Raw genomic sequence first — 27,363 nt, forward strand, 5'->3', positions numbered from 1 at the left:
GCTTATCGGGACGATGCTCTAACCAATGATCCACCAGGCCGGGGCTGAGTGGCTTTTCCTCTGATGTGGTTTCTTTGCTTGTTCTCTGTCCTATGTTTTGTTTCCTCCCCCAGCTTGTAGCATTTACGTTCCCAGCCCCCTGCTTCTGCCCTTCGTATGTTGCTTCTTCCCTTGTGGGTTTTATTTCATGAACTTTCGGTCCTGTCTTGTGTGACACAGCTTTCCGCGGAGCCTCCGAAAACAGTATTTGGTTTTCAGCAGGGACCATGCTCTGTGAACATTTTAAACGAAAAAAATAAAAAAGCCTGATTCTGCTCTAGGAGTTTGTTGTTGTGCTGCACTCCCCTCTCCTTCTGTCCTCATTATGTTTTTATCATACGCTCTATTTATGCCTCCTCCCTCGGTTCTGCTCCATAGTAGCCATCTGTTCTGCAATTTGGCTGTCTCCGTCCTTCAAACCACTGCACTTCTTAGGAGGCACATGAGTTTGCTGCGCCTGGTGAACCAGGAGGTCACAGGTTCGATTCCCGGTCAGGGCACATGCCCGAGTTTCAGGCTCGATCCCCAGTAGGGGGCATGCAGGAGGCAGCCAATCCATGTTTCTCTCTCTCTGTCTCTCTATCCCTTTTCCCTTCCCCTCTCTCTAAAAGCAATAAGAACATTTTAAAAACGTAGAAATGTCATCCTGGCATAATATTAATCAAGTAACAATGTGTGCGGATTTTAATATTAAATGGCAGCGAGTGGGACTGGATTTCTGTAAATTGCAAGTAAAATCACGCTTGGGCCCAAGGGTTCAGCATAAGCATAACAGGCGCATCCACATTAATTTCTGTGTGAAATTTCCCAAAGTACTGTCTTTCAATGTCCAGGAGAATAACCACCGTGAATCCGGTCATTTGCTTAGAGGTGAATGGGAGAGGCAGAGAAACCCTGTATGAGCAGGGGAGCCACTCGGATGATGGTGAACAATTCACCAGGCCAGGACATTTCATCAGCACGTTTTTAATGGCTGCTTGGCTCCTAGGAGGCAGAGCGTTAGCTAAGATTTGCCTTTTCCCACACCGCCTCTCTCTGACTTGTAGGATTCAGAAAATCGGGGGTGTGGGAGTTAAAAACCAACTCATGCTTCTCAAGAAAGAAGGAGGCCCTGGTTTTTCCAACCAGATTAGGGGATGATGTTGCCAGCTTCGGGGAGCAGGAATCCTCTAGTAAAGTCAGCTCCTGCTGGTCAGTGTGGCTCAGTGGTTGAGCATTGACCCATGAAGCAGGTGGTCACGGTTCGATTCCCAGAGAGAGGGATGGAAACATCAATGAGAGAGAATCACTGATTGGCTGCCTCCTGCACGCCCCCTAATGGGGATCGAGCCCGCAACCTGGGCATGTGCCCTGACTGGGAATCGAACCAGTGATCTCCTGGTTCATGGGTCGACACTCAACCACTGAGCCACACTGGCCAGACACGTGTCATTATTAGGTAGCCCTTTATCTGTGATGTCACTAGGATGGATCTTTGTTACTTAAGGAGTAGACCCAAGGGATTTTATTGTAACCATTGAAATATCAGGTTGCTTTTCCTATCTACCCACCAAAATAGTATGCGCACCCCACCCCCCCCCACCTCCCAGCCTTTGCTCCCTGCTTCACACATTGCACTTTGCTCCTCTGGAACAGGCAGCAAAGCGATTCAGTTCACACATGGTGGCTGCATAGATTCATCATTGCTTTTCTTCCCCAGAAGCCCTTGCTTTTGCACCAGGTCACTGTCAGAAACGTTAACGCCTTTCTCTGGTTCTGCAAGAAATACCAGGGACGCAGAGGAGAATTCAGTGGACAGGAAAGATGAGAGCGCCTTGGCAGGCATTTGCAATCAAGGAGATGAAATAAAGCAATTAATTGCTGAGAGACATCTAAAGAGGAATGGGTAGTAGGCATTTCTTTGTTCGATGCATTGGAAATCTTAGCTGGTGTAGTGTTTGCCTCAAATAATTTTTAATTTTTTTTCTATTGGGCCTAGTAATAAAAGTATTAAGGTCATTAACATAAAGTGTTTGAAAATGATTTTCTTTTTTAAACCACTTTGTCTTTATTACTTCACATGCTGAACAAAAAAACCACAAATGTCATATTCAAATCACGCTGAATTTCCTGAAAATTTGCATGTGGATAACTGCTATGGCATGGTGTACCTCTGATGTTAAAATTGATTGAAAATATATTTTTCATTCATCTCCTGAAGCAAGAAAATAAACATTGAAGTTCACTTTTAAAAGAAAATAACTTCCCCTAGCCAGTGTTGCCCAGTGGTTGAGCATCAACCTATGAACCAGGAGGTCAAGGTTTGATTCCCAGTCAGGGCACATGACTGGGTTGCAGGCTCCATCCCCAGAAGGGGGCGTGTGGGAGGCAACCAAGTGATGTGGCTCTCTCACATCTATGTTTTTCTCTCTCCTCTCTGCCCCTCCCTTTTACTCTCTTAAAAAAAATCAATGGAAAAAAATGCCTCCAGTGAGGATTAACCAAAACCAAACACAAAAATCTGTTATCTTTTCTCACCCGTCTGAGTAGACAATCTGCTATCTGGGTAAAGATGCCACTGATGGACACTGATGATTTTCACACAGTCACAGCGGGTAGCTTAACCTGTGGTGCTGCTTGGTAATTTAAGCGAACACCTTAGCAAGAAAAACACACACACACACAAAGGAAAAAACCCCGCTGAAATACCAGTTCAGTTGTTGGCAGTGGCTTTCATCTTATTTCCCATTTCTCTGTTGTCTCTTGGTTGCTGAGTATTTTTTTTAACTCGGGGTACAACTGATCTTTCTGGGGGAGTTTTTCGCAGAATTCTCAGCTGCAGGTTTCTTTGGACTTGAGACCTAACTTTAATCTGCAAGGACATAGAAGCAGATGAATTTTCTCATTGTAAAAACAAAGTGAATGCCTCAATGATATATTCGCTTTTCTTAGCAGGCTTCTGCCAGTAGGATTGATGCTTGAGGGTATTTTGTTAGATCTTGTGTGGCACAGGAAGTTATTACTCAGAGTTTACCCGATTTTAGCTGGCAAACTTGCATCGGAACATAGAATATCATTTTGCGTTTAATATTGCAGTTCCAGTGCCATTATCAGATTGCATTTTCATACTGAATTACAAACAAAAATTTCATGCTACTAACAATGAGATTTGTAATAAGATTGTGTTTTGATGCTATTCTTCAAATAATGTGTTTTGAATTGCTTTCCTTTGACTATATTTGCACTAAGGAGGAACTGAGTTGATTTGGTTCTTTAAAGAGTTTACCCATTTCCTGGGTAGCTTTAAAAAAACAGGTAAATTCGCCCAGCCGGTGTGGCTCTGTGGTTGAGCGTGGACCTATGAACCAGGAGGTCAGGGTTCTATTCCCGGTCAGGGCACAGGCCCGGGTTGTGGGCTTGATCTCCAGTAGGGAGCGTGCAGGAGGCAGTTTCTTCTTTGCGAGTCAATAAATAGAAAAGGAGCACATTTGCTAAGATCCACAGAAGTAATGGCAGAAGATTACAGATAGACGAGTTAATGAAATGACTCATGGTGGCTATTAGAGCTGCACAATTAAAATATATAAAGTGCACACACCATAGACTGTGAGAGATGATACCCCTGGGTTCTGTTTTCTTTCTCGTCAAACCTTAAGGCTGATATAGTAACAATTAAGAAATTTAAGAGATTCACATTATTGCAATTCTTGATCAGTGATGCCCAAAATTAAATGGTAATCTCTTGAGAGTGCGTTTGTTTGTAGCACCCTTCTTACTCATTTCTGCTAAAATTGTGGCTGTTTACGTGACCAGGTGCTTTCCAAAAGATAAACTTGCATGACCAAGCAAAAGCACGTCACTGAAACGAAACGTGCTTTATGGGGTGGTTTGGTCCTAGTTGTCTAACTGATGGAGTTTGATGCAAAAATATAAATACTGAAACAGTGAAAGGATGGGGCAAGTCCTCTAGTGAGGCAAGCCTGCCTTTACCACAGCTTCCTTTTTAATAGACTCTCAGTGGCTTTGGAGAAGGCAACTGGTGGGAAATGGTTAGGAGGGTAAACTGAGCAAGGGGAGGGGGTGGCGAAGGCAAAGCAACGGGCGTCCTCTGGGGCCTTGGTGCATTTCCGTCCAGCTTCGCAATGCTTTTTAGAGATGGGGGAAGGGGGAGGAGGAGAGAGAAAAAAAGAGAGAGAGAGATGTGAGAGAGCGACATGGATTGGCTGCCTCCCGCACGGACCCCATTGGGAGCAGGGAGCAAACCTGCAACCCCAGGTATTTGCCCTTTGGCGGGGAATCAAACCTGCGACCCTCAGGTGCGCCGGCGGGTGCGCTAACTACTGACCCACACTGGTCAGGGCTATTGCATTTTCTTTTTAGAGAGAGAGGGAAATATCGATGAGCGAGAACATCGATCGGCTGTCTCCTGCACACCCTCACCAGGGATCGAGCCCGCAACCCGGGCATGTGCCTGATCGGGAATCGAACCCGCGACCTCTTGCTTCAGGGGCCAAGGCTCAACCACGGGCTTGACATTGACTTTCCGTGTCACTGTCCGGGCAGGAACTTGGCCGCCACGTGCTGAGCGTTCGGCTCCTGGGCTCCGCTTGCAGGGTTTGGAAGGGCGACCCTTTCCGCCAGCTTCACCAGTCACCGGTGCAGAGGCCTGCGCGCCTGCGCGGCTGCGGACTGACGCACTGCGTCGCCTTCCTGACGCAATGCGCGCAGCCTCCACCGACGCACCGCGCAGTGTCTGTGACGCAATACGCACGCCCCCTGGCCCCGCCCAGATGCCCGGCGCGCCGACTTACCCACAATTCCCACTGCGCGCGCCGCTCTCCGGTCGCCGCGCCTCGTGCAGCGACGCTGAAGTTCCCGCCTGCCGGGGCCGGGCTCCCGCCGCCGGGGACATGCTGCCGAAGCCGCGGAGCCGGGGCCGCCCCAGCTCCCAGGCCGACAGGGACGGGGGTCGCGGTGGGGACGGCCGGGCCGCGAGAAGTGCTGCCGCCGAGGAGGCCCCGAGCACCTCCCGCGGGGCGGGCGGCTCGCAGGACCCCCGCCGCTCCTCGTCGCAGGGCGGCCGCCGGGCCGACGCGCCCCTGGTCGTGGGGCCCAGGTCCCAGAAGCAGCTGGAGCTGAAGGTGGCCGAGCTGGTGCAGTTCCTGCTGATTAAGGACCAGAGGAAGATCCCCATCAAGCGGGCCGACATCGTGAAGCACGTCCTGGGCGACTACAGGGACATGTTCCCCGACCTCCTGCACCGCGCCGCCGAGCGCCTGCAGTACGTGTTCGGGTACCGGCTGGTGGAGCTGGAGCCCAAGAGCAACACCTACATCCTCATCAACAGCCTGGAGCCCGTGGAGGAGGACGCCGAGCTGCGGGGCGACCAGGGCACGCCCACCACCGGCCTGCTGATGATCGTCCTGGGGCTCATCTTCATGAAGGGCAACGCCGTCAAGGAGACGGAGGTCTGGGACTTCCTGCGCCGCCTGGGGGTGTACCCCACCAAGAAGCACCTGATCTTCGGCGACCCCAAGAAGCTCCTCACCGAGGACTTCGTGCGGCAGCGGTACCTGGAGTACCGGCGGATCCCGCACACGGACCCCGTGGACTATGAGTTGCAGTGGGGCCCGCGAACCCACCTGGAAACCAGCAAGATGAAAGTGCTGAAGTTTGTGGCCAAAGTCCATAACCAGGACCCCAAGGACTGGCCGGCCCAGTACTGCGAGGCCCTGGCGGAGGAGGAGGACAGGGCCCGACCTCAGGCCAGCGCCCCATCCCAGGCCAGCGCCCGATCTCAGACCAGCACCCGACCTCCGACCAGCGCCCCATCTCAGACCAGCACCCGACCTCCGACCAGCGCCCCATCTCAGACCAGCGCCCCAGCCCCCTCCTCTTGAAGCCATAGGTTCCGGGGGACTCCTGGGGGCGAGGTTCGAAGGCGCAGGCCTGAGAGGGGTGTCAGTGGGGGCAGGGGGCATATTTCTGTAAAGCTGAAATGTGTGTAGCTTTAGGATGTGTTTGCAAACTTTTGTTCTTTTACTATTTTAAAGTATTTGGTTCCAAGTTTTCATTTATAAAAATATGAGTAGAGAATTTATTTTGTTTTAGTATCTGTATTTTGTGTGTGTGTGTGTGTGTGTGTGTGTGTGTGTGTATGTGTATAAACTTGGCTAGCTTTATAATACTAATTGGAAAACTTTGTACTGTAATTTGGAACAAAGAACACATCAGTAATTTGCTTTGGTGCCAAGTCAGTGTAAGTGGCTGTTATATGGCCTCCTAACTGCCCCAGTTTGTAAGGAAAAATAAAAGCCTTTATAAATAAAAATATAATTGCGTATATCCTCTTTTTTTTTTTTTTTTTGCCTCAGCACAGCTATTTTATGTTTTCTATGTATAAGAAAATTGTATTTCCTCGACGTAACTTTTTTACATTCATGATTATTATTTAGCTCTGTGACTAACCATTTAGCTTTTTTCCCTACCCTCATTATAATAAATACTATATCTTTGAAGCAGTTAAGCATTGTGCATTTTTTAAGTCGTGAGTCCTGAGAAATTCCGTGACTCAGAACCAACATTTTTTAAACAGTTTTTGCTGCACGTTACAGTACGTAGTGTTTTGTAGAAGTTGCTTTACTTCCAGGTGTGTGTGTGCAGATTGCATCATGACGTGAAATACGTTTCTCTTACTGTGACAGGTCGCAGAAGTGTTAATAAGCCCTTTAGTGGTTAACTGCACCTACTTGGGAAGCAGACACACACCCTGGCTTCAGAGTCAGGCTCCCCCTGACCACATGCATGTAGGCAGGTCCCTAACTTGCTTACAGACCTCTCCTCACCTGTCATCTGGGCTGCTGACTCCGAGAGTGTGGTTATGTGACCGTTAGATGTGGAAGCGGATGTACAGCTCTTGGCACCACGCCTGGGGCTTTAGTTAGTACTTTGTTCCTTACATTTTTAAAAAATATGTTTTTTATTTCCTGTGGTCTGGAGCAGCTAAAACATTATTTCTAAGGTTTCCTTTCATTATCTTGCTCGAAATCATTCCTAGAATTTGAGTCACTGGTTCAAAAGTTATGGCAATATTCTAGTCTTACTATGGTTTTATGAAAAAATATAATTCATGGTATACGGTGAGTATAGCCCATATAAAATAGTAAAAGCAGGGAAATTAGATGTTAAGATTTCCCCTGGCTATGAGGTCATTGTAGGATAGTGAGAAGGGTATAGGTTTTGAAGCTGCCAAACTGACTTTGAATTATGGCTCATGGTATGTCAGCCTGGTGATTGGAGTAGGTCTTTCTGCGTCTCAATTTATCTGCAAAAGGGGGAAAATAGTAACTATAACTATAGGGGTTTTTTCCCCCTAATCCTCACCTGAGGATATTTTTCCATTGATTTTTAGAGAGAGTGAAAGGGTGAGAAACAGAAACATTGATGTGAGAGAGACGTGGATTGGTTCACACACATCCCGACCAGGGCCAGGGCTTGAGCCCGCAACCTAAGTACATGCCCTTCACGGGCATCGAACCCGGGACCCTTCAGTCCACAGGCTGACGCTCTGTGCACTGAGCCACACTGGCCAGGGCCATAGTTTCTTTTATGGATTAAATGAACCTGAAGAAAAGCTCGTGGTCCCCACTCTCCCGCCACAGCTTCCGCAAAATGCTGCTCAGAGAGGCTCAGCCAGTAGCTTTCAGGGGTGAATAAGAATTGTTTTGGGGGAAGAAACTGCAAATTAATCATGAAATGAGGTAAATAGTTTTAAAAAGGGAACTGGATCAACACTCACCTGGAAATAGCTACACGAGTCTGGTGGGCCTGTGAGCATGGAGGAAGGGGATAGGCTCCTGGGGGGGCCTGTGGGCATGGAGGAAGGGGATAGGCTCCTGGGGGGGCCTGTGGGCATGGAGGAAGGGGATAGGCTCCTGGGGGGGGGCCTGTGGGCATGGAGGAATGGGATAGGCTCCTGGGTGGGCCTGTGGGCATGGAGGAATGGGATAGGCTCCTGGGTGGGGGCCTGTGGGCATGGAGGAATGGGATAGGCTCCTGGGTGGTCCTGTGGGCATGGAGGAATGGGATAGGCTCCTGGGTGGGCCTGTGGGCATGGAGGAATGGGATAGGCTCCTGGGTGGGGGCCTGTGGGCATGGAGGAATGGGATAGGCTCCTGGGTGGGCCTGTGGGCATGGAGGAATGGGATAGGCTCCTGGGCTTTCCTTCCGTTGAATGGAATTTTCATACATTCCTCCTGGTTTGCATTTTATTGCCGACTTGGCCACGTGCCTTCCCCTCCGGTGTGTTCTCATGGTGTGTTCTCATCCTGCATTTCATCCTTACGGTGAGAATGATCCTAACCCAGGGCCCGTTACCAGTTCTATCTGAGGCACATGTCCCCCCACCCCCCCCACCCCACACACTTTTCTCATAGAGATGTTAACAATTTACCAGCAGCGAATTACTAGGTGATTTCAATTTTAGAACAGAAAGCAGCACAGACCAGATCTTTTCTTCTCGCCCTTCCCAGAGGTGTCAGTCTGTGGGTCTCATGCGGTTGCCGGGTTCAGTACGTTAATGCGCGTACACACGAGCATTATGCGCAAGTGTTCCATGAGCTTTTCCACCTTAAAGCTTGGTGGTAGACTGTAGCCTTGTGCTACTCTGTTTTACACGATATTGGTTTTGAGATTTTGCCAATTAGATCTGATTCATCCGTTTTATTTGTTCTTCCATGGGGGGAAATAAGTTTATCCATTCCCTAATGGTTAGGTTATTTCCAGTTCTTAGCTATTTGCAGGCAGTACACACAGTGCTTCCTTAGGCACGTGTGTGAGAGCTTGTGTATGGTTACACTACCAACATGTTAGAGTTCCTTTTCCCCGATCCTCTCTCCTGCGTCCGTCCCAGCCAGATGTGCATGTCACTGTACCCGGAGGGAAGTCCCAATATGGAGTCATCACTCTATTCACAATGTATGGATCCCCTCCCATGTACGTAGCACATGGCCTACTATTTTCCTAGATCTAAAAGCCAATTCTCTTTTTTAATTGAAAAATGAGAACAAAGTTGTTTTGATGCACTCACCATATATATAAAATCACTTAAAATCGACTTGCCAAATTGATTTTTAAAAAGTCAGAAGAGAAAAATCAATGCAACAAATTATAAAATGTAATAAATATAATCATTACTAAAGAGATTCATTCTGAAACAGCACTCATTGTGATCCCTAGGAATATTCCGGTGAGGATTTAAAAAACTAACAATAAATAAAAGAAAGGTCTTCTAAGAAATAAACTTCTTTCATTTGATTTTCTTTAGTGATCAGTTGTTATTTTTAAGGCTCTAGAAAACTATTTTGAGACTATTGTATATTTTCAAGTTTAGCCTCAAATACTTTATTTTTTTAAAATATATTTTATTGAATTTTTACAGAGAGGAAGGGAGAGGAATAGAGAGAAACATTGATGAGAGAGAAACATCGATCAGCTGCCTCCTGCACACCCCCTACTCGGGATGTGCCCACAACCAAGGTACATGCCCCTGACCAGATTCGAACCTGGGACCCTTCAGTCTGCAGGCCGACGCTCTATCCACTGAGCCACACCGGTCAGGGCTCTTAAGTACTGTAGCATATATTTCCAATAAAGTCACGGTCCGGACAGTGGCTTTTCAGAGCGTACCGTTTCTACTTGATGTAAGGGAAGCTGTGTTTGCAATTCTGAGAAACAAGACGTTTCCTTTGAAACAGGCCAGGCATGTAATGATGTGAGCGACTGAAAGCATTTTTGCAGCCAAGTCACCTTTGCTCCGAGCCTCTGCGGTGAGTAATGGGCTTTGCGCTGGTCTCTTGCAGGTCACCTTTTTCATGCTGCTCTCCGCGGTGTGCGTGATGCTGAACCTGGCCGGCTCCATCCTCTCCTGCCAGAACGCTCAGCTCGTCAGCGCCCTGGGAGCCTGCCAGCTGGTGAGCACTGAAACCGGCGCCTTCCCACGAGGCCTGGCTGCACGGGCGGGCGTCACTTTAAAAGCAATCGTGTCCCCTCCTTGCGTCCTTCTGATAGTTCATGGTTGTCTAAGGAATTGAATTTCAGTTGATTCGTTTCTCAAAATTCTCCCGGACGAACGCATGCACCGCTTTGTAAATCCGTTACTAATAGAATATTCCTACGGATCGCAGCGCGTGCTGTTGCGGAATGAATCTCTTTAGTAACGATCATATTTTAGCATTTGTTGCATTGATTTTTCTCTCCTGAATTTTTAAAAATCAATTTGGTAAATCGATTTTAAGTGACTATATACATATATATATATATATACACACATATGGTGAGTGCATCAAAACCACTTTGTTCTCATTTTTCAATTAAAAAAGAGAATTAGCTTTTAGATCTAGGAAAATGGTAGGCCATGTGCTACGCACGTGGGAGGGATCAGTAAGTTGTTGGTTGCATAGAGTGATGACTCCATATCATGATTTAGTTCCAGGGACAGTGATACATGCGTGTGGCTGGGGCAGAAATGGATGTATGTCCAGTCACACTGAGTAAGTGTGTGGTTGAACTTCTGATATAACCTTGGCAGCTGGGTATGGGGGCATTCGCATTGGTTTCTTTTTTAAATACATTTTTATGTCAGAGAGGAAGGGAGAGGGAGAGGGAGAGAGAGATATATATCACTGATGAGAGAGAATCATTGATTGGCTGCCTCCTGCACGCTCTCCACTGGGGATCGAGCCTGCAGGCTGACGCTCTACCCACTGAGCAACACCGGCCAGGGCATCCCACAGCGTTTGTATCCACTCATCTACTGAGGGGCACCAGGCTCTTTCCAGATTTTGGTCATTGTAACGAGCGCTGCTCTGAACATATGGTGCATATATTCTCTCATGTTAGTGTTTCTGGTTTTTTAGGATATATTCCTAGAGGTGGGATCACTGGGTCAAATGGCAGTTCCATTTTTAGTTTTTTGAGGAAACTCCACACTGTTCTCCACCGCGGCTGCCCCAGGCGGCATTCCCACCAGCAGTGCGGGCGGGCTCCCTTTCCTCCACATCCCCGCCAGCCCTTGTCGTGTGTTGATTTGTTGACGGCAGCCGCTCTGACGGGCGTGAGGCGATCCCTCCTTGTCGTTTCAGTTTGCATCTCTCTGAGGATCGGGGACTTCAAGCATTTTTTCGTGTGTCTCCTGGCCGTCTGTGTGGTCACTTTGGAGAAGAGTCTAGTTAGGGCCTTTGCCCGTTTTTTAAATTGGATTGTTTGTCTTCCTTTTGTTAGGTTGTCTGAGTTCTTTATATATCCTGGAAGTTAACCTCTTATCAGTGGCAAATATGTTCTCCCATACAGTGGGATCCCTTTTCATTCTTTAAAAGAATTTCCTATTTTCATGATCTTGAGGTTATTTACATCTACTGTATCCTTATGTGGAAATACAATGCTGTATTTTAAAATATATTTTAAATGTTGTCACGTCCAAAGTATTCTGTAAATGGAAGAGCACACAGTACGTAACCCTTGGAATCGGCTTTGTTCCTCCAGTGTAATCCATCCAAGTTGTGTCCACCAGCCTGTCCCTGTCCACGGGGGGTAGTGCCCACGGTCGGAGTGTAGGACAGCTGTGTGGCGTCTCCCTGCGGAGGCGGCCTGGGCTCACGCAGTTGTTGGTTTTCGTGAGGAAGGTGGTGTGAGGGGGCCTTCTCCTTTCCGAGGGCTGTGGGGCTTCCCTGAGGCTGTGGCTGCGTGTAGTGCCAGCACTCCAGTGTCAACATGAACGCGTCCGGTGACCAAGCCAACGCCAATTATGTAGCCACGGCGCTCAGAAGAGCCCACAGTAGCCAGGGCAACCCTGATTGAGCTTCGTCCTGATGAATCAGAAATGACGAGAGGACGCGCCTAAGGCTGCAGGTTCGGAAAAGTCGGGCTTGAAAGATGCAGGAAAACGAGGCTGAAAGTCCGCAGCCCCTTTGGGGCGCGTCTGTCATTGTCTCGTCTCCTTCCCAGCTCCCGTGATTGCCAGAAGATGTAGCTTTTTAAAAAATATGTTTTTGGCCTGGCCACATGGCTCAGTGGTTGAGCGTTGGCCTATGAACCCGGAGGTCATGGTTTGATTCCTGGTGGGGGCGTGTGCCCGGGTTGCTGGCTCGATCCTCAGTGTGTGTGTCGGGGGCAGCCCATCAGTGATTCCCTCTCATCACTGATGTTTCTGTCTCTCCCTCTCCCTTCCTCTCTGAGATCAAGGGAGAGATATTTATTAAAAAAACAAAAAAACCTTCCCTGGCTGGTGTGGCTTAGTGTGCTGGGCTTTATCGCAGGCACCAGAAGGTTGCTGGTTCGATTCCTGGCCAGGGCACATGCCCGGGGTGCAGGTTGAATCCCTAGCAGGGGGCGCGCAGGGGGCAGCCAATTCATGTTCCAGTCTCTCACATTGATGTTTCTCTGCCTCCCTTCATCTCTCTCTCAAAATCAATGAAAATATTTTTAAAAATACCACCAGCAACTTAACCACTTGGAATGTTGACCCCCTTAACCTCATCTGCTGTGCACCCCGACCCCAGGACCCCGCAGCTCAGGGCGGTTCTGTGGCTTGACCCAGGTCACCCCGTGAGCGATGGTCGCCCCATGAGTGAGTGGGTCCGATTCTGTCCCTCATGCTTTGGTTTCTATGTGTCTCGGCCGGTTCATTGCCCCCGAGATTCGCAGGCGGCCCGCGGGGGCACCCCGTCTTTCTGTGGTATCAGCCCTTTCCACAGGCGATAGGCCGTACCTGAGAGGGGCAGACCAGCCGCTCAGTGCTCCAGAGTCAGGAGGAATCACAGCGACCCCATCTGCACAGCTCTGCTGCGTCGGCGACCTGACCCCCAGGGCCGCTCCGGCAGTAAGCCCGTCAGCCCCGCAGGCAGGAGGTCGGGGACAGAGAGCTCATCAGGAGCCCCCGGGGACTTTCTTAGAACCAGTCACCCATTCAGGGAGACGCTGAGGATGCATGTCCGTGTCTGTCCTGGGGTCACTGGAGGGTTATTGGCGTGACAAACTGCCTCGCAGCCAAACCCAGGCTCCCGCCCTCGTCCCCGAGGGGCTGTGCTGCCGTTACATTGATCAGTTCTCCCCAGGCCCAGGCAGGACCACGTACAAGCATTCCTTCCTGGTTGTTAAAACGTCTTAGCGTGGATGCAGGTCACTTTAAAATAAGTATTTGCGGTTTCAGAGAGGAAGGGAGCGGGAGAGAGAGAGAAACATCAATTTGAAGCAACTCCTCCTGGGGTTTTCCGTGGCTTGTGCCAACAAAACAAAATAATCGTTTTGGGCTTCGTGACTGAGGCTAAACCGGGATGCTTGGACCGAGGTGTTGACATGTGTGTGTGCCTGTGTGTGCGGTGCGCCCGCCAGGCCGGCCGGTGCTCATGGCGCGGTGCCTGTCCCTCTAGATTAAGTTTGACAGCGTGGAGGTGTGCATCTGCTGTGAGACGCAGCACCGGGCGGCCGGCTGCAGCAACCTCGGGGAGACGCTGAAGCTGAACCCGCTGCGCGAGGACTGCAACGCCGTGCGGCTGACCCTCAAGGTGACGCCCGGGGAGCCTGCCCTGCTCCCATCCGTGCACACGGGGTTCGGGCGGTTTCCTCCGTGCGTGCCTCTCAGTGCGCGTCGCCCCGAGGTCAGGTAGCTGCCAGAGGGACTCTCTCGGGGACTTATTTCCAAGGGTCAGAGATTCCCCTGGAAGGTGCCACCTTCTTCTCGGGCCCCTTTGTCCCTTTCCCTTTCCTGCCTCGGACGGATGTGGAGGGTGGGAATGGATGGAAAGTCTTGATGAATTTCAGACTCCTGCTTCCTAATGTGTTTGCTGTCCCGCCGTCAGGGAACAGAAGGCTGCTGACGTTCCCTTTTTTAAAAAAATAAATTTTTTTTTACTGACTTCAGAGAAGAAGGGAGAGGGGGAGAGAGAAGCATCAATAATGAGAGAGAACCATGGATCGGCTGCCTCCTGCACGCCCCACACTGGGGATCCAGCCCCTAACCCGGGCCTGTGCCCTGACCGGGAATCGAACCAGCAACCTCTTGGTTCATAGATTGACGCTCAGCACTGAGCCACACCAGCCGGGCAAGGCCAGTGTTGATTATGAAAATAAAACATCACAGGAGAAAGCGTCCGTGAGGCAGAGGCGGTTGGCAGGCTGGTCCTGGGGTTGAAGGCGTGCGCAGGGCCTGCCCAGGCTGCCCGGGGAGCTGACCTCCTCCGCGTCTCCTCGCAGGACCTGCTCTTCAGCGTGTGCGCCCTCAACGTCCTCTCCACCATCGTGTGCGCCCTGGCCACCGCCATGTGCTGCATGCAGATGGTCTCCACCGACATCCTGCACCTGGTGAGTGGCCCCAGCCCCTCCTCCGGCCGGTGGGGACCGTCAGACGTGGGAGAGTGGACATTCTCCTGGTTCCGAGGTGGATGCTCAGCCACTGGGCCACGCCGGCCGGGCTCCGGCCAGATGCTTTGTAACGCAGGGCCCTGCAGGAAGGGCTGTGTAACTAGGGCCGTGGCCTGGTCTCTGGGCTGGTGAGGGGTCAGGGGGAGACGCAACGCCACCCCTGGCACCAGCACCAGCAGGGTCACCAGCATCTTCACCGCCAGGTCACCAGGCCCGGCCCAGCGCCACTGTGCCCAGCTCTCCTGGGACCCACAGGGACCTTCATGAGGCCTGGGGTCAACTGAAGTGCGTCTGGGTGGCGGGCGCTGCGTCTCTATCAGACAGACCAGGACTGGTGGGCGTCTGAGGAATGAAAAGCTGGTTACAGCCCTGCTGGTGTAGCCCAGTGGTCAGAGCATCGGCCACACACCAGAGGGTGGTGGGTTCGTTCCCCAGTCCCGGTGAGTGTGTGGGGGAGGCAACCAATAGATGTGGCTCGCCTTCTCCCTCCCTTCCTCGCTCTAAAAATCAATTTTAAAATCTAAAAATAAATATAGTCGAATGTGTGTTTAGCCGGCAAGGCCCAACAGTTTAAATGACGTAAGCCCCAAACTGAAGCTCACGTGCAGTTAGGTCAGCTGGACACGGGCCACACACGGCGTCCCAGTCACGGTGCACCTCTCTGTTTCCAGTTCCTTCCACACAGGGCGCATTCCTCCAGCCCTGCCTGCGTGACCCCGCACGGCACCGTCCTCCACCAGACGCTGGACTTCGAGGAGTTCGTCCCCCCTCTGCCGCCTCCCCCCTACTACCCTCCCGAGTACACCTGCACGCCCCCGGCCGAGGCCCACAGGTGGGTGTGTCCGCGGTGCCTGGGGACGGGCTGACGCCAGGGAGACGGGGAGCGATCGGGCAGATGCACGCGGCAGAGGCCGTGCCCATCTTCAGCAGAGAAGCTGTGGAGGGGGCGGGGGGGCGCAGGCCATAGAGCCGGTTGGTCAGAGAACAGAGCGTGAGCAGCGGAGGGAAGTGACTCAGAGCGAGAAGTTTCTCTGGGTGTCTCTCCAGGACACAGAACCAAACCCAGGAAAGCCAGAGCCGCTGCTGGGGGGCCTTGGTAGAACATGTGATGCTGATTAAAGAGATTAAAGATGGAGTCAGCTGGGGAGCATTTTAATTTTAATCTTTTAAAATACTTTTTCAGAGAGAGAGGAAAAGAGAGGGAGAGATAGGAACATCCATGATGAGAGAGAATCATGGATCGGCTGCCTCCCGCACACCCCACACTGGGGACGGAGCCCACAACCCGGGCACGTGCCCTGACCGGGAATCTGAACCGTGACCTTCTGGTTCATAGGTCAACGCTCAACCACTGAGCCAGCCGGCCGGGCTTTAATTTTACTTTTAATGGACAGAGCCATTGAGTTTATTGGAAATGGAGTTATCTTTCCAGAAAAGCTAAAACTGCAGAGCGAATTAGGCTTTTACTTCACAAACACGATGAGTGTCCACCAGGGGAGCTGACAAATGCAATGTCAGCCTTTGGGGTCCTCCCCGGGGGTGACAGGCGATGTTTGCCTCAGGGGCCTCCGCCTGGACTTGGCTCCCGCTCCATTCGGCACCTTGTACGACGCGGCCATCAACAGCCCCGGCCTGCTCTACCCCGCGGAGCTGCCCCCGCCCTACGAGGCCGTGGTGGGCCCGGCCCCGCCCAGCCAGGTGAGACCCGCCCGGAAACGGCTCCCTGCACACGGCCTGCTGCCCGCACGTCCCTGTCTGAGCCTTCCACGAGACGGTGGGATGCGGTGTCACCAGCCGTGGTGGGGAGCAGGCGGCAGGCCAGAGGGCAGAACCTGGGACCCACCCAGTGTCTGTGCCTCTTCCCCCGGCCCCTCAGGCGTGTCTGAGCCTAACAAATACGTTTTTCTCCCCCAGTTCCACTGCCTGTGTGTGTGTGTGTGTGTGTGTGTGTGTATTTCAGAGAGAGGAGGGGAGAGGGAGAGGGAGATGGAAACATCAATGATGACAGAGAAGCATTGATCGGCTGCCTTCTGTGCACCCCACACTGGGGATCTAGTCCACAACCCGGGTGTGTGCCCTGATGGGAATAGAACCCTGGACCCTTCAGTCCACAGGCTGATGCTCTATCCACTGAGCTGCACCGGCCAGGGCGCCTTTATATATTTTTAAAAATATTTTTGTATTGATCTCAGAGAGGAAGGGAGAGAGAGAAAGAGACATCAAAAGTCACAGAGAAACGGCCTTGAGTTTGGCCAGGGCGTCCTCCACCTCACACCCCCGGACTTTCGGGGGGAACATTAGTGCCCGCCTCCCAGCGTTTCCTACGAGATGGTGGGTTCCGAGTCGCCCTCCTGACCGGCCCCTCGCTGCCTGTTTCTGGCTGTAGGTCCCGCGCACAGACCAGCAGGGGGCCCAGACCAGCTCCCGGGACCCGGACGCCTCTGCCGGCTTCTGCGCACAAGGTAACCTCACCCGTCGGATTGGAGAGAAGATGTTTATCCTCTCCTTTTTCTTTTTTTTTAATACGTGTTTACTGGTTTCAGAGAGCACCAGCCGCCCAGGCTCCCAGGGTGCCACCGCTCTGGGCCCCAGCCACCTGTCCCCCGATGGCCCCGCAGGAGCCCCGCCGCCAGCCCGGCACCCCGGCCTCACATCCCCCGGGGGCCCCGGCCTGGGCACACGGACACCTCCGGGCCCTGGCCGCCTGGCCCGCTCCACCAGCGACCCCACCGCGTGCTCGTCCGGGGCAGCAGGTACGACTGCCCCCCCCGCCTGCGGCCCCACCTGCTGGCTGCGGTCTGAATGCCTCGGGGGCCCTGGGAGCCCTGCCCGGCCACAGTGACACGGGGTCTGATGTTCGGTCCCCAAGGGAGTCTGAGGCCCCGGCTGTGGCGCCTGCAGGCCCACTGCTCTGCTCTGCTCCGCTCCACTCTGCCGGGACGGGGGGTGGGGGGTGGGGGGGAGTCTGGGGTGATGAGAGCCACCGGGTCGGCCGGCCAGGCCCCAGCACAGCCTCTGGGCCGAAGTGCCAAGCGCCAGGCTTTGACCGTGAGCCTTGCGGTCTCCCTCCGGGCCTGGCCCGGGCTGTGCACTCCCCCTGCCAGCGTCCGCCTGGGATCTTGTTGCTCAGATTCGGACTCTGTCCTCCCCTCCCAGGGCTGCCCAGGGCGCTGTTCCAGCTGAGGGACAGAAGGGGCGTCTGCCTGCGGCCCTTCTCCTGGCCGCGTGGCTTGTGCCGTCCGCAGCCCCTCGGCCCCGCTGGGTCAGTGCCACCTTCGCTTGGAGCTGAGGGGCCAGGAGGGACCAGGAAGCGGGGCCACGCCCAGCCGCCACCCCAGGACCCAGAGCTCCCGGCGGAACACGGGTCCCTGCGTGTCGGCTTTTCCGAGGTGCACGGGCAGCCGCCCTCGGTGCTGTGGTTTGGCCTGTTTTCACACGCCATCTTTCCCCTTGGCTTTCAGTCTCCCGGTCTCGCTCCGCCATGGCTGCCTGTGCCCGCCGACACCAGCCGTCCCCACCCGGGCACCCTGACACCTGGGAACCGCCGGGGCGCCCAGAGCCCGAGGCCTCACCGGCCGTTGCCAAACAGCGGCCACGCTCCGTCGTGGACAGCGAGGCCCACGCGGGCACCGGGGGCCTGATGGCTAAGTTTCTGGGGCGCTCCAGCCGCCCCCTCTCCCCTGCGGAGCGCCCCATGGATGGGGCCATCTTCAGTGCGGCCGTGCTGGACCAGGTGTGAGCCACCAGCTGTGGGCGTGGACACGGACAGGCTGGCGTCACAGGGGCCTGTGGGGGAGCCGTGCCTGTGGGGAGAGGCGGCCCGGAGAACCTGGAGGTGGCCGCTGGCCCCTCCCCCGGGAGAGCCGGTCCATCGTATCTTTGGGGGACACACGTCCTGCCCAGCCCAGTCACACCAAGGACTGACCAGCCGCACAAGAAGCCAGGGGCAGGCGACTGTCGGGTAATGAAGATGCGAAGTGTTTCCAGCCCAGGATTCTCCCCGATTTGGTTCCCGACGTGGACAGAGGGGGCACGGAGGCTGAGGCTGCTTTCTCCTGTCCTGGGCCCCGCTCTGCCCGCGGGGCTGAGGGAACCGTGCCAACATGTACGAAGGGGGACAGGCGTGGAAGGGGCTTTGTGGAGCGCCCCCTCTCTCAGCCCTCCCCCCGTGGGGGCCCCGCCCGGCGCTCTCCACCGCCCCTACCTGGTGCGAGGACTGCGGAGCAGACACTGTGGTTGGATCCGTCACAGGAGCCCTTGGGACAAGCCGCTGCTTCCCGTTTTCTTGGATCTGCCTCCCCCCTGGACTGGCCTCGAGGGTGGAGGTCTGGGGGAGAGGTCCGTGACCCCAGATCCGTGTTCTCCCGAGAAAGCAGGTCTCTGCTGGCCCCGCCAGGCGGTGGCAGCCCCGTCGGCGTTGGGAGGACCCAGGCTGTCAGCCATTTCTGTGCAAAACACCCCCCTGTGGGGCGTCTGCAGGAGCAGCCAGCAGCTGGCACCTTGTGCTTGGCCACGTCCCCACGTGGGCCCTGGGGCACCTCTGCAGCGTGGCAACACCTGGACCCACAGCGCAGCCACCAGCACCTGAACGGCCACCGAGGCCCCTGCACTGGCCGAGGCCGCGACAGCCCCCGGGCCCGGCGTGGGGAGGACTGGATGGGCCCTCTGCTCTGTGGTCACGGCGGCCGATGTGAGGAGGGGAGCCGGGTGTCCAGCCCAGGAACAGGTCGGGGAAGGAGCCGTGTGACGGTCAGCTGTGGCCGCTGGGATCGACTGGCCGCTGCCTCCCGCCACTGAGAGCCGCAGGTTCCCGCCCGCCTCTGGGACGGCAGGACCCCCAGGGACACTGAGGTGAGGAGAGAGCGCTTGGCGCAGACTGGGAAGCGGGGACCTGCTCTCTAGGCTCTCTCTCTTTAAAAATTAAATGTCGGGGGGACTGGCATAGGCTCATAGGACAAGGTTAGTAACGTGGTGGTGTGGGCGGACGGGCTAACCCGCCGTCCAACGGTGGATGAGGAAACATGGGGTTATTTAAGGAAAGGGGCTGGGGGATGAGATGTGCGGAGGGAAGGGCTGCAAGCACCGAGCCGGGGACGCGGGGCGACGATGGCAGCCCCGGGAGCTGGCGTGCCTCCTCACGTGCCGTCACCGCGGGGCTGGGCCTGAGCGGGCGGCCTGGAGTGCGGCCGGAGTGCAGGTAAGTGATCAGCGTTTTAGGGCAGTTTCCACGCCTTTATGACCCTGGGGTCCAGACAGACTTCCCGGTCCTGGCCCTCCTGTGGTGAGCAGCTCACACGTGGCCGAGAGGGTGACCACATGGGGTTCAGGGAGGGTTTCCAGGCTACAAGGCCCGTCTATGGCACCATGCCGTGCGCCCAGCACCCAAAGTCACATCTTCCCCCGTCACCGTATGTTAGGACCCCCCCCCCCTTGCCTCTGGCAGCCACCGCACTGCGGTCTGTGTCCCCGAGTTTCAGTTTTATGTCCACGAAGGAGTGAGACCGTACGGCTAATAGCGTTGTCTGTCGGACGTAGCTCACTCAGCATGTTCTCGGGTCCGGCCATGTTGCAAATGGCGCTGTTCCCCTTGCTTAGGGCTGAGTAGTGTCCTGCTGTGTACATGTGCCTGGTCCTCCAACGCGGACACTGGTTGTTTCCACGTGTTGACCACCGTGAATGCTGCCGCGGCGGACGTAGGGGTGCAGTGTCTCTGTGAATACAGGGTTTGGAGGGTTTGGGGCACATACCCAGGAGGGGCTGCTGGCCGTGTGGCAGCTCTGTGCTCAATTTCTTAGGAATCGCCAGGCCCTTTCCCTAGTGGCTGCACCATCGCATTCCCACCAGCAGTGAGTGAGGGCCCCCCTCCCATAGCTCCCCCCCACTTGCTGCTTGTCCTGCTGCTGCCTCTCTGGCAGGGGGGAGGGGGGAGGGGGAGCTCTGCGGCTTTGATCTGCGTCTCCCCGACTGTCCTGTTGGGAGAGGGCGCTTTCTGACTGGGCTGTTTGGCGTGGAGTTGGACGCCTTATTCCTGTATTTTGGACAGTAACCCTTTGTCGGAGCTGCTGTTTGCAAACATCCCCTCCCGTCCGGTTTCTCCAGCTCCTTTGCTGCAGGAGCTTTTCAGTTTGATGTGCTCGCTCATTCATTTCTCCCTTCACTTCCCTGGCCTTTGGGTCAAGTTCATAAGATGCCCCCTGTGCCCCGGGTCCGTTTTCTTCCATGTAACTGGTTTCGGGTCTGACAGGTCGATCTTTGATCCATTTTGAACTAACGTTTGTGTGTGGGGACAAACTGTAACCCCGTTTCATTCGTTTGCATGTGGTTTTTCTCAGCTGAGGGCTTCACAAGTCCCCCAGCCAAGTTCCTGTGCAGGCAGCTAGGTGAGGGCTTTCCAAGGGGCCCCCCAACATCTCCAGTGCAGCCCCCGGCCTGGTCTCTGGAGGGGGCTTTTACTTCACAGCGTCTCTGGGGTCTCGGGGTCGCAGGGTCCCTGGGCCAGGCCCTGGGGGTTCTGTCTGCAGTTGAGACCTGGGAGTGAGGCCAGCCCCCCTCCCCCGCACCAGGGCGGAGCTTGGGCTCCTGTGTGTGTGTGTGTGTGTGTGTGTGTGTGTGTGTGTGTACCGGGGGCTCCAGGCTGGACGTGCTCTTGAATTTGGATTTTCGGTATATCATTTGGTGCCCCCCCGCCCACCTCACTGTTAGCCGTGGGTTTCCTCCCCAGGTGCTGTTCAGCCCGTTCTGGGCTCCACGGGGAGGCGTCCCTTCCCTCCAGCTCCACTCCTGTGGGCTCCTCCTCGTCCCCCGAGGATGCGGGCCTCCCCAGCAGCCCCCCCCTCAGCTGGGTGGGTCCCATCGTCCAAGGTCCCCAGGCTGACAGGCTGGGCCTCCCCACGCCAGGTGACACCGGACCGTGGCCCCGGAGAGAGAAGCCTGGCAGAGCCGCGGGACAGGCTGCAGGGACCCCAGGTGAGGAGACGCTGAGGGGGGCCGGCTCCGTTCCACACACGCACGCACCTCTCCCGGGGGGACCCCAGGTGGCCTCTCTCCTCGGTCGGCAGCCTGGCTCCCCATTGGGAAGAGGGGTGAGCCAGGTGACCTGTCACCGTCGCTGACCCTGCTGGGCCCCTGGCCGACCTGGGCGGGGAGAGGCCAGGAGGGACGCGAGCGGCACCAGGTCCCGTCCTCGGCCGCGGTGCGTGCAGAGGTGAGTGCAAGTCCAGCGCCTCCGTTAACAAACCAGCCACACACGGTGAGGATGACGTCGGGTTTATTATGGGTCAGCGAGGCTTCCTACGTGGCGCATGCAGCACACGGCACGCCGTGCCGACGGGAATGCGAGCGCAGTTGTTAGCGGGTAAGGCTTCTTATCACAGTGTATCTCCCGGACACGCGCCGTCGGCCAGCACTGACCTCGGGGGCGGGGCCAGGCTGGGGTCACCTTCACCCGCCGGGGCTGCTCCCGGACGGCGCCTGGCCCCCAGGAGGCGCAGGGGGCGAGGTTTCTGTGTTTGGGAAGCACGTGTGTATCGACAGGGATTGTAAAGAGGGGGCAATGCCCAGGCTGCCCGCCTTGTCCCCGGGAGGAGCGTGGACAGGTGAGGACGGGCAGCAGGTGGGTCACCTGGAAACCCTGGGGTCTGAGGAGGGGCCTGTGGAGTTAAGTCAGCCCCGCGGGGTTTCTAAGGATGGAGCTGGATGTGGTGGCCTCGTCCTTTAACTCGGCGACGGCTCCTCCTCAGAGTTCAAGACAATCGTGTCTCCCCAACGTCACAAGGACGTCCTGAGAGCGGGGGCCTCCCAGGACCCCATCCCTGCCGCCCCAGGAGCTCGCTGTCTCCAGGGACTCGCTGGGGTTCGGAGGACAGACTGCACAGCACAGGTACACACACCTCGTCCGCCGCCACGAGGACAGCTCGATGCACACACACTGACTGCCCCGCGACTGCCCCCTGCTCTCCTTGGAGGAAGACAGACCCTCTCGTCGGGGGAGCGTGGGGTCCGGCCTCGGCTCCTAGATGTACAGCGGGGTCTCCTGGCCCGTGAGGAGCCGGAACATGGCGGCGGGCATGGTCTTCATATGGATCTGCCAACGAGAGAGGGGCTGAGGCCTCCCTCCTCCCCTCCCGCTGCCAGCGGACGTGCCCCCTCCCAGGTCTGGTGCTGCCCCTCCCGCGCAGGCTGAGCAGGCGGGACAGACGGGAGGGACTCGCCCGGGGCCTCGGGCCTCACCTCCCCGACCGAGTTGGACAGAGCCTGCACGATCTTCTCGTGGGCCGTGGCCACCACGCTCTGCCCGTTGATCTCGATGATGCGGTGGCCGACGCGGACACCCCCTCGCTCGGCGATGCCGCCCCGCATGAGGCTGCAGATCTGAGCAGACACGGTCGTCAGCACGCGGTCCCACCACACCACCCGGCGCTCCTGCCCCCAAGACGGGAAAGGACTCCACCTGCAGGCACTGCCCAGTGGCTACCGTCTCTCTAAGGTTTTTGTCTTTTTAGGGATTCTCACACCTAAGGGCAGGGAACCCCAGAAGGGACTCCCGCCTGTCACAGCCGCTTCTCCTACCCCAGCTGGAGTTTGGGGGGCAGGCTGCCCCTCTCAGAGGAAGGCGGCATCTCCCAGCTGGAGACTTTGTCCCTTGGTGGGTGGTGGTGTGGGAAGAGAGGAGGGACCCTTTTAGAAAAAACGACAACTGGGTCATCCAGGGCCTGTCTGCCAACGACGCCTGTGCTGTGGGTGTAATGAAGCTGAAAATGGAACAGGCACTTGAGCAAGACTAACGCCGATGTCGACAAACTTTTCCAGGGAACCTGGCTGCGTGGCACACCGAGTCAGTGGGCACGGCGTCCCAGCGAGGAGAGCCCGCCGGCCATCAGGGCCTCGCGTGCACGCCCGTGGCCTGGTTACTGACGGCGTGGGCCCAGCAACAGACCGACCCCCGACGGCCCACAATGCCGCCACTTCAGCTGGAGCCTGGAGAGTGACCTCGCCCTGAGAAAGGGGACCCGCCGCGGGGAGTCCTCTCTGCCTTTCTAGGAGGTTCCCCTGACCAAGGACACGCACACGGCCCCACGCAGGCAGAGACAGGAGCCTGGGCTGGAGAGCTCGGGCCTGACAGACGGGCCCAGAGTTGGGGGCAGACCAGCTCCCTCCGGGCAGCTCGCTGTGGGTGGAAGTGAGTCTGACGCTGCGGGGCCCCAAGGGCCCTGCCTCCCTCCCGGCCTGGCTGTGTCCCTGGCAGACCTGTGCCCAGACCCTAGCGTGGCCCGGGGAGCGGACTCACAATCCCGTTCTGCACGCTGAAGCCCAGCTGGTACTTGAGGTCTGGCCGCTTGATGAGGACCGTGGTGACGGGCGGGCAGCTGACGATGTTGAGCTTCACTTGCGTCTGGTTCTTCAGACCCTGCGGAGCCGGGACAGGAGTCAGGTGAGCACGGCCGAGCAGGAGCCCGTGTCCCTCTGTGAGGGGTGAAGGCATCACCCACCCTGACCCGTGTGCAGGGAACCCCGGTGCAGAGTGGGCTGTGGCCCCGTGCCCTGAGCTGCCCTCTGCTCCGGGCAGAGCCAGATGCCAGGCTCTGTGGCCCTGGGCACAGCCACCCGCCGGCCCCGGTCACTGGGCAGAGCCGGGCGCCTTCCTGTGGGGAGGACCTGGGGACAGGAGCACCTGGCTCCGTGGGCATCTGCCAGTGTCCACCCGACACGGGCCGCCTGGAGCCAAGGCAGCTCGGGCCCCAGAGAACGAGGCTCGGCAAGCGCCCAGGATCTGGGAGGGCGGCCAAGCCTCCCCACGGCTCCTCAGCCAGTCCTCAGCCCTTCGTTACCAGGCGCCACCCTTCAGAGCTGGTGGCCCAGCACCCACAGCCCCCGGCGGGAGGCTCCACGCCGCCCAGGCCTTGGGCACCACTGCCTGAGGCCTGTCGTCCCTCATCTGTCCGTGAGGTCACCCACCAGGTAGACACTCTCCTGGGCCAGCTCCTGGGGTCAGGCTGACGAGGGGGAGAGATGTCCTGCACAACCACGGTGGGCGGGGACAGACCACAGCGGGGCCGCTGCCCGGGGTCCCTGAGAGACCCTCCGCCTGACCCCTCTGGGGCCTCAGCTGCAAGCAGCAGGCCCACCCTCTTACCGAGGCCTGCCTCCCGGTGGCCAGGCAAACCAGGACGGTTGGTCGCCTACATCTCGGGCCTCTCTGGCTTCAGCGGAGGCACCGCCTCGGGGGGGTCTCTGGACCCCACGCCTGGAGCACAGGGAGGCGGCGGGAGCCCAGGCCTGTGCGTACCTTGATGATGCCCTGGCAGGTGGCGAGGGGCAGCCCCACCAGGCTGGTGCCGTCGATGGACATGATCTGGTCCCCGATGCTCAGCTTCCCCGAGCGGGCGGCGGGGCCCCCGTTGAGCATGTTGGCCAGGATCACGGTGGGCAGGATGGAGCCCCAGCCCGACTCCACCACCACCACGCCCAGGATCTCGCCCTTGTGCTTCTCCAGCTGCAGCTGCGGGGGCGGGGGAGGCGAGCGGGGCTGTGAGGTGCCCGGGGCTGCCACCACCACCCCCCCTGCCCCCCGGCCTCCCAACCACCCTGGGAGCAAAGACTCCCGGACTCAACCCTGAGCCTGGTTTGCTTTTGCCTAAAAACGTCCTTTTCTTCTCTCGGCCTCACAGATCTCTCAGGAGCCGCCTGTCACCCATCTCCTCACTCCTGGTCGCTCCCACCCACCGGGGCTGGGAGTGGGCGGCCCAGCGGGAAAGGCGCCTTTTCAAGGTCGTTAAGACGGGCTGTCGTCAGTGCTTCGTTACCAGGCGCCTCCTCACACCCAAGTGCTCAGCGCCACGGAGGCAGGAGCCAGAGGCAGGCAGGTCGGGGCGGCCTGTGCAGGGCCCGGGGCTCACCTCCTTGCAGTTCTCCGAGTTGGAGAAGTGGATGAGGTCATCGTTGTACATCTCCTGGGAGCTGATGATGTCGCTGTAGTCCTTCTGGCTCAGGTCCTCGGGGTTGATGCCGTTGGCGCGCAGGAACTCCTGGTAGGCCACGCTGAAGGCCTGGCCGATGGACTGCGCGATGAGCTGGGCCTGCGGGGAGGGCACCTCAGAGGGACGCCTGGAGGGGCGCGGACGCCTGAGGGGAACTGGGGCCCTTTCTGTGGCCGGTACCTGCGGCCGGGCCCTGGCTGCCCACCGGACAGTGTGGGGCAGGCACAGCCTCAATAAAGGGCAAAGCTGACCAGCGACCTGCTCACGACCACAGTGACCACTGTGTTTCCTTCCCACCCCACCCCCCCCCCTCCAACGGGGGCGCAGGCCCTGGGCCCTGGGCCCTGGGCATGTCCCTGGCCTGGACTCACCCGAGAGCCCGCGGAGGCCCCAGCCTTCGGACACCAGGACCTGCCCACCCCATGGGGTGTCCACCTGACCAAGGCGCCCTGCTCCCTGCACCCCTAGGGGACAGCTTGCAGGGGCTGCCCAGCCCCCGGGAGGCGTCCACGCCAGGCCTCTCTGTGCTGCGGGCTCCCCTCCCCTCCCGTCCCCTGGCCCCGACCGGCATGGGGCTTAGAACCCGGCAAACAAGGGCCCCCGACTCCGAGGGGCAGCAGCTGTGGCCCAGCACCTTCTGGGCACCTCACTGACCCGCCTGGGGGAAACCGAGGCTCACGGAGCCACTGGTGTCCTGGTGCCGCCTCAGGGTCCCCAGTGTTCCTCTGCTCACAGACCCTCCGCCCTCCTCACCAGCGGCCACCTGGGTGGGGCCACCATCTGGGCCCTGCCTTCTGGGCAGCTGCGGGTGTCCCCTCACCCCCACAAGGGAGTCCTCGCACTCCTCCCAGGACGAGGACACGGCAGCTCCTGACAAGCCGCCTGCCCTCAGCCCCCTGTGGGGCCAGCACCCGGAGCCACTCCTCCCCGGGCCCTAAGGCGTCCCCAGGCCTGAGCCTCATGCAGCGCCCTCCTGTCCGGCTCCTGCATGCGGTGGAAGGGGGTGCAGGAGGGTGTGTGCAACGTCTCCTGGAAGCGGGCCATGGCCACAGCACTTCTGGGGACTAACGTCCCGATGACGGCCCCGCCCACCCGTCCTCGACAGGAAGCTGTCGGACCTCCCGTGGCTCCCGGTCCCCGTGGCCCTCGAGCGCCAGCCAGGCGGCCCCACCTGCCCGTGTTCCCCAGGCGCCTGCAGTGCTGGGGGCCCGCGCGGCGCTCACTCACGTCCTCGGACTCGAACACGTGGCAGATCATCTTGTACTGCTTCCGGCCCTCGGGGGCGCCCGGCGTGGTCTCGATGCAGTCCTGCGAGGCCGCCCGGGGCATGCGCCGCCGCGCCATGAGCACCACGATGTTCCCGATGTCCGCGATGTAGGAGATGGTGCGCAGGGCGTGGTCCATCATGGTTTCCTGCAGGGAGGGCGGGTCAGGGAGCGCTCAGACAGCCTGGAGAGCACGCTCCAGCCCGGCCGGTGTGGCTCAGCGGCTAGAGCATTGGCCTGTAGACTGAAGGGTCCCGGGTTCGATTCCCGGTCAGGGCACGTGCCCGGGTTGTGGGCTCCATGCCCAGTGGGGGGCGTGCAGGAGGCAGCCGATCCGTGATTCCCTCTCATCACTGGTGTTTCTCTCTCTCGCTCCCTCTCCCTCCTCTCTCTAAAGTCAATAAAAATGTTTAAGAAACAAATAAGTGGGTTTTGTTTAAAAAAACAACACTCCAGTTTGTGGTTCCTGGACCCCGACACGTGTGATGCCCGGGCCAGACCCCTCTTGGCCTGCGCCCTGCGGCTGTTGGCCGCCCCCTGGCCACGCCCCCAGGCAGCCAGCAGCACCCACCACCTGCCAGGCTGTGACAGCCAAGAGGGCCTCCCGCCCTGCTGAGAGCCCCCTGGGGGACACCCCCCCCCAATATGAACCACAGCGTTAGCTACAGCGGGAGAGCAGTGACTCA

The 27,363-nt window shown here is 57.2% G+C and overlaps 3 protein-coding genes across 15 annotated transcripts in view; 2 read left to right on the forward strand and 1 right to left on the reverse strand.

Moving 5' to 3' along the window:
• Positions 1-25,685, forward strand: part of FAM189A1 (family with sequence similarity 189 member A1) — a 51,180-nt gene extending 25,495 nt beyond the window's left edge. Inside the window, exons 3-14 of one of the 8 annotated variants that reach the window (XM_036355634.1) lie at positions 9,879-9,989; positions 13,446-13,580; positions 14,269-14,376; positions 15,108-15,268; positions 15,999-16,134; positions 16,823-16,898; positions 16,980-17,189; positions 17,898-19,287; positions 21,334-21,402; positions 22,176-22,921; positions 23,245-23,866; positions 25,104-25,685. In XM_036355634.1, coding sequence (XP_036211527.1) covers positions 9,879-9,989; positions 13,446-13,580; positions 14,269-14,376; positions 15,108-15,268; positions 15,999-16,134; positions 16,823-16,898; positions 16,980-17,189; positions 17,898-18,175 — 1,215 coding nt within the window. In that variant the 3' untranslated portion in view covers positions 18,176-19,287; positions 21,334-21,402; positions 22,176-22,921; positions 23,245-23,866; positions 25,104-25,685. The other 7 variants (XM_036355635.1, XM_036355641.1, XM_036355640.1 and 4 more) reach the window with 7 other exon arrangements.
• On the forward strand, positions 4,513-6,361 carry NSMCE3 (NSE3 homolog, SMC5-SMC6 complex component). Of its 2 annotated transcripts, XM_036355644.1 has the most exons (2): positions 4,513-5,783; positions 5,820-6,361. In XM_036355644.1, the coding sequence occupies exons 1-2, from the start codon at positions 4,737-4,739 to the stop codon at positions 5,916-5,918; spliced, it is 1,146 nt and encodes a 381-aa protein (XP_036211537.1). In that variant the 5' UTR covers positions 4,513-4,736; the 3' UTR covers positions 5,919-6,361. The 2 variants fall into 2 exon arrangements, with proteins under 2 accessions (XP_036211537.1, XP_036211535.1); XM_036355642.1 differs by having other exon boundaries at positions 4,796-6,361.
• APBA2 (amyloid beta precursor protein binding family A member 2) overlaps positions 21,687-27,363 on the reverse strand; it is a 38,039-nt gene continuing 32,362 nt past the window's right edge. For all 5 annotated transcript variants that reach the window (XM_036355630.1, XM_036355628.1, XM_036355631.1 and 2 more), the window contains 6 exons: positions 26,640-26,825; positions 25,332-25,511; positions 24,722-24,934; positions 23,723-23,842; positions 22,666-22,806; positions 21,687-22,519 (listed from right to left, as the gene is read on the reverse strand). In XM_036355630.1, the coding sequence (XP_036211523.1) occupies positions 22,448-22,519; positions 22,666-22,806; positions 23,723-23,842; positions 24,722-24,934; positions 25,332-25,511; positions 26,640-26,825 (912 nt within the window). In that variant the 3' untranslated portion in view covers positions 21,687-22,447. The remainder of the gene's footprint in view (positions 22,520-22,665; positions 22,807-23,722; positions 23,843-24,721; positions 24,935-25,331; positions 25,512-26,639; positions 26,826-27,363) is intronic.

Source organism: Myotis myotis, unplaced genomic scaffold (assembly GCF_014108235.1).
Source record: "Myotis myotis isolate mMyoMyo1 unplaced genomic scaffold, mMyoMyo1.p scaffold_m19_p_23, whole genome shotgun sequence".
NCBI lineage: Eukaryota > Metazoa > Chordata > Mammalia > Chiroptera > Vespertilionidae > Myotis > Myotis myotis.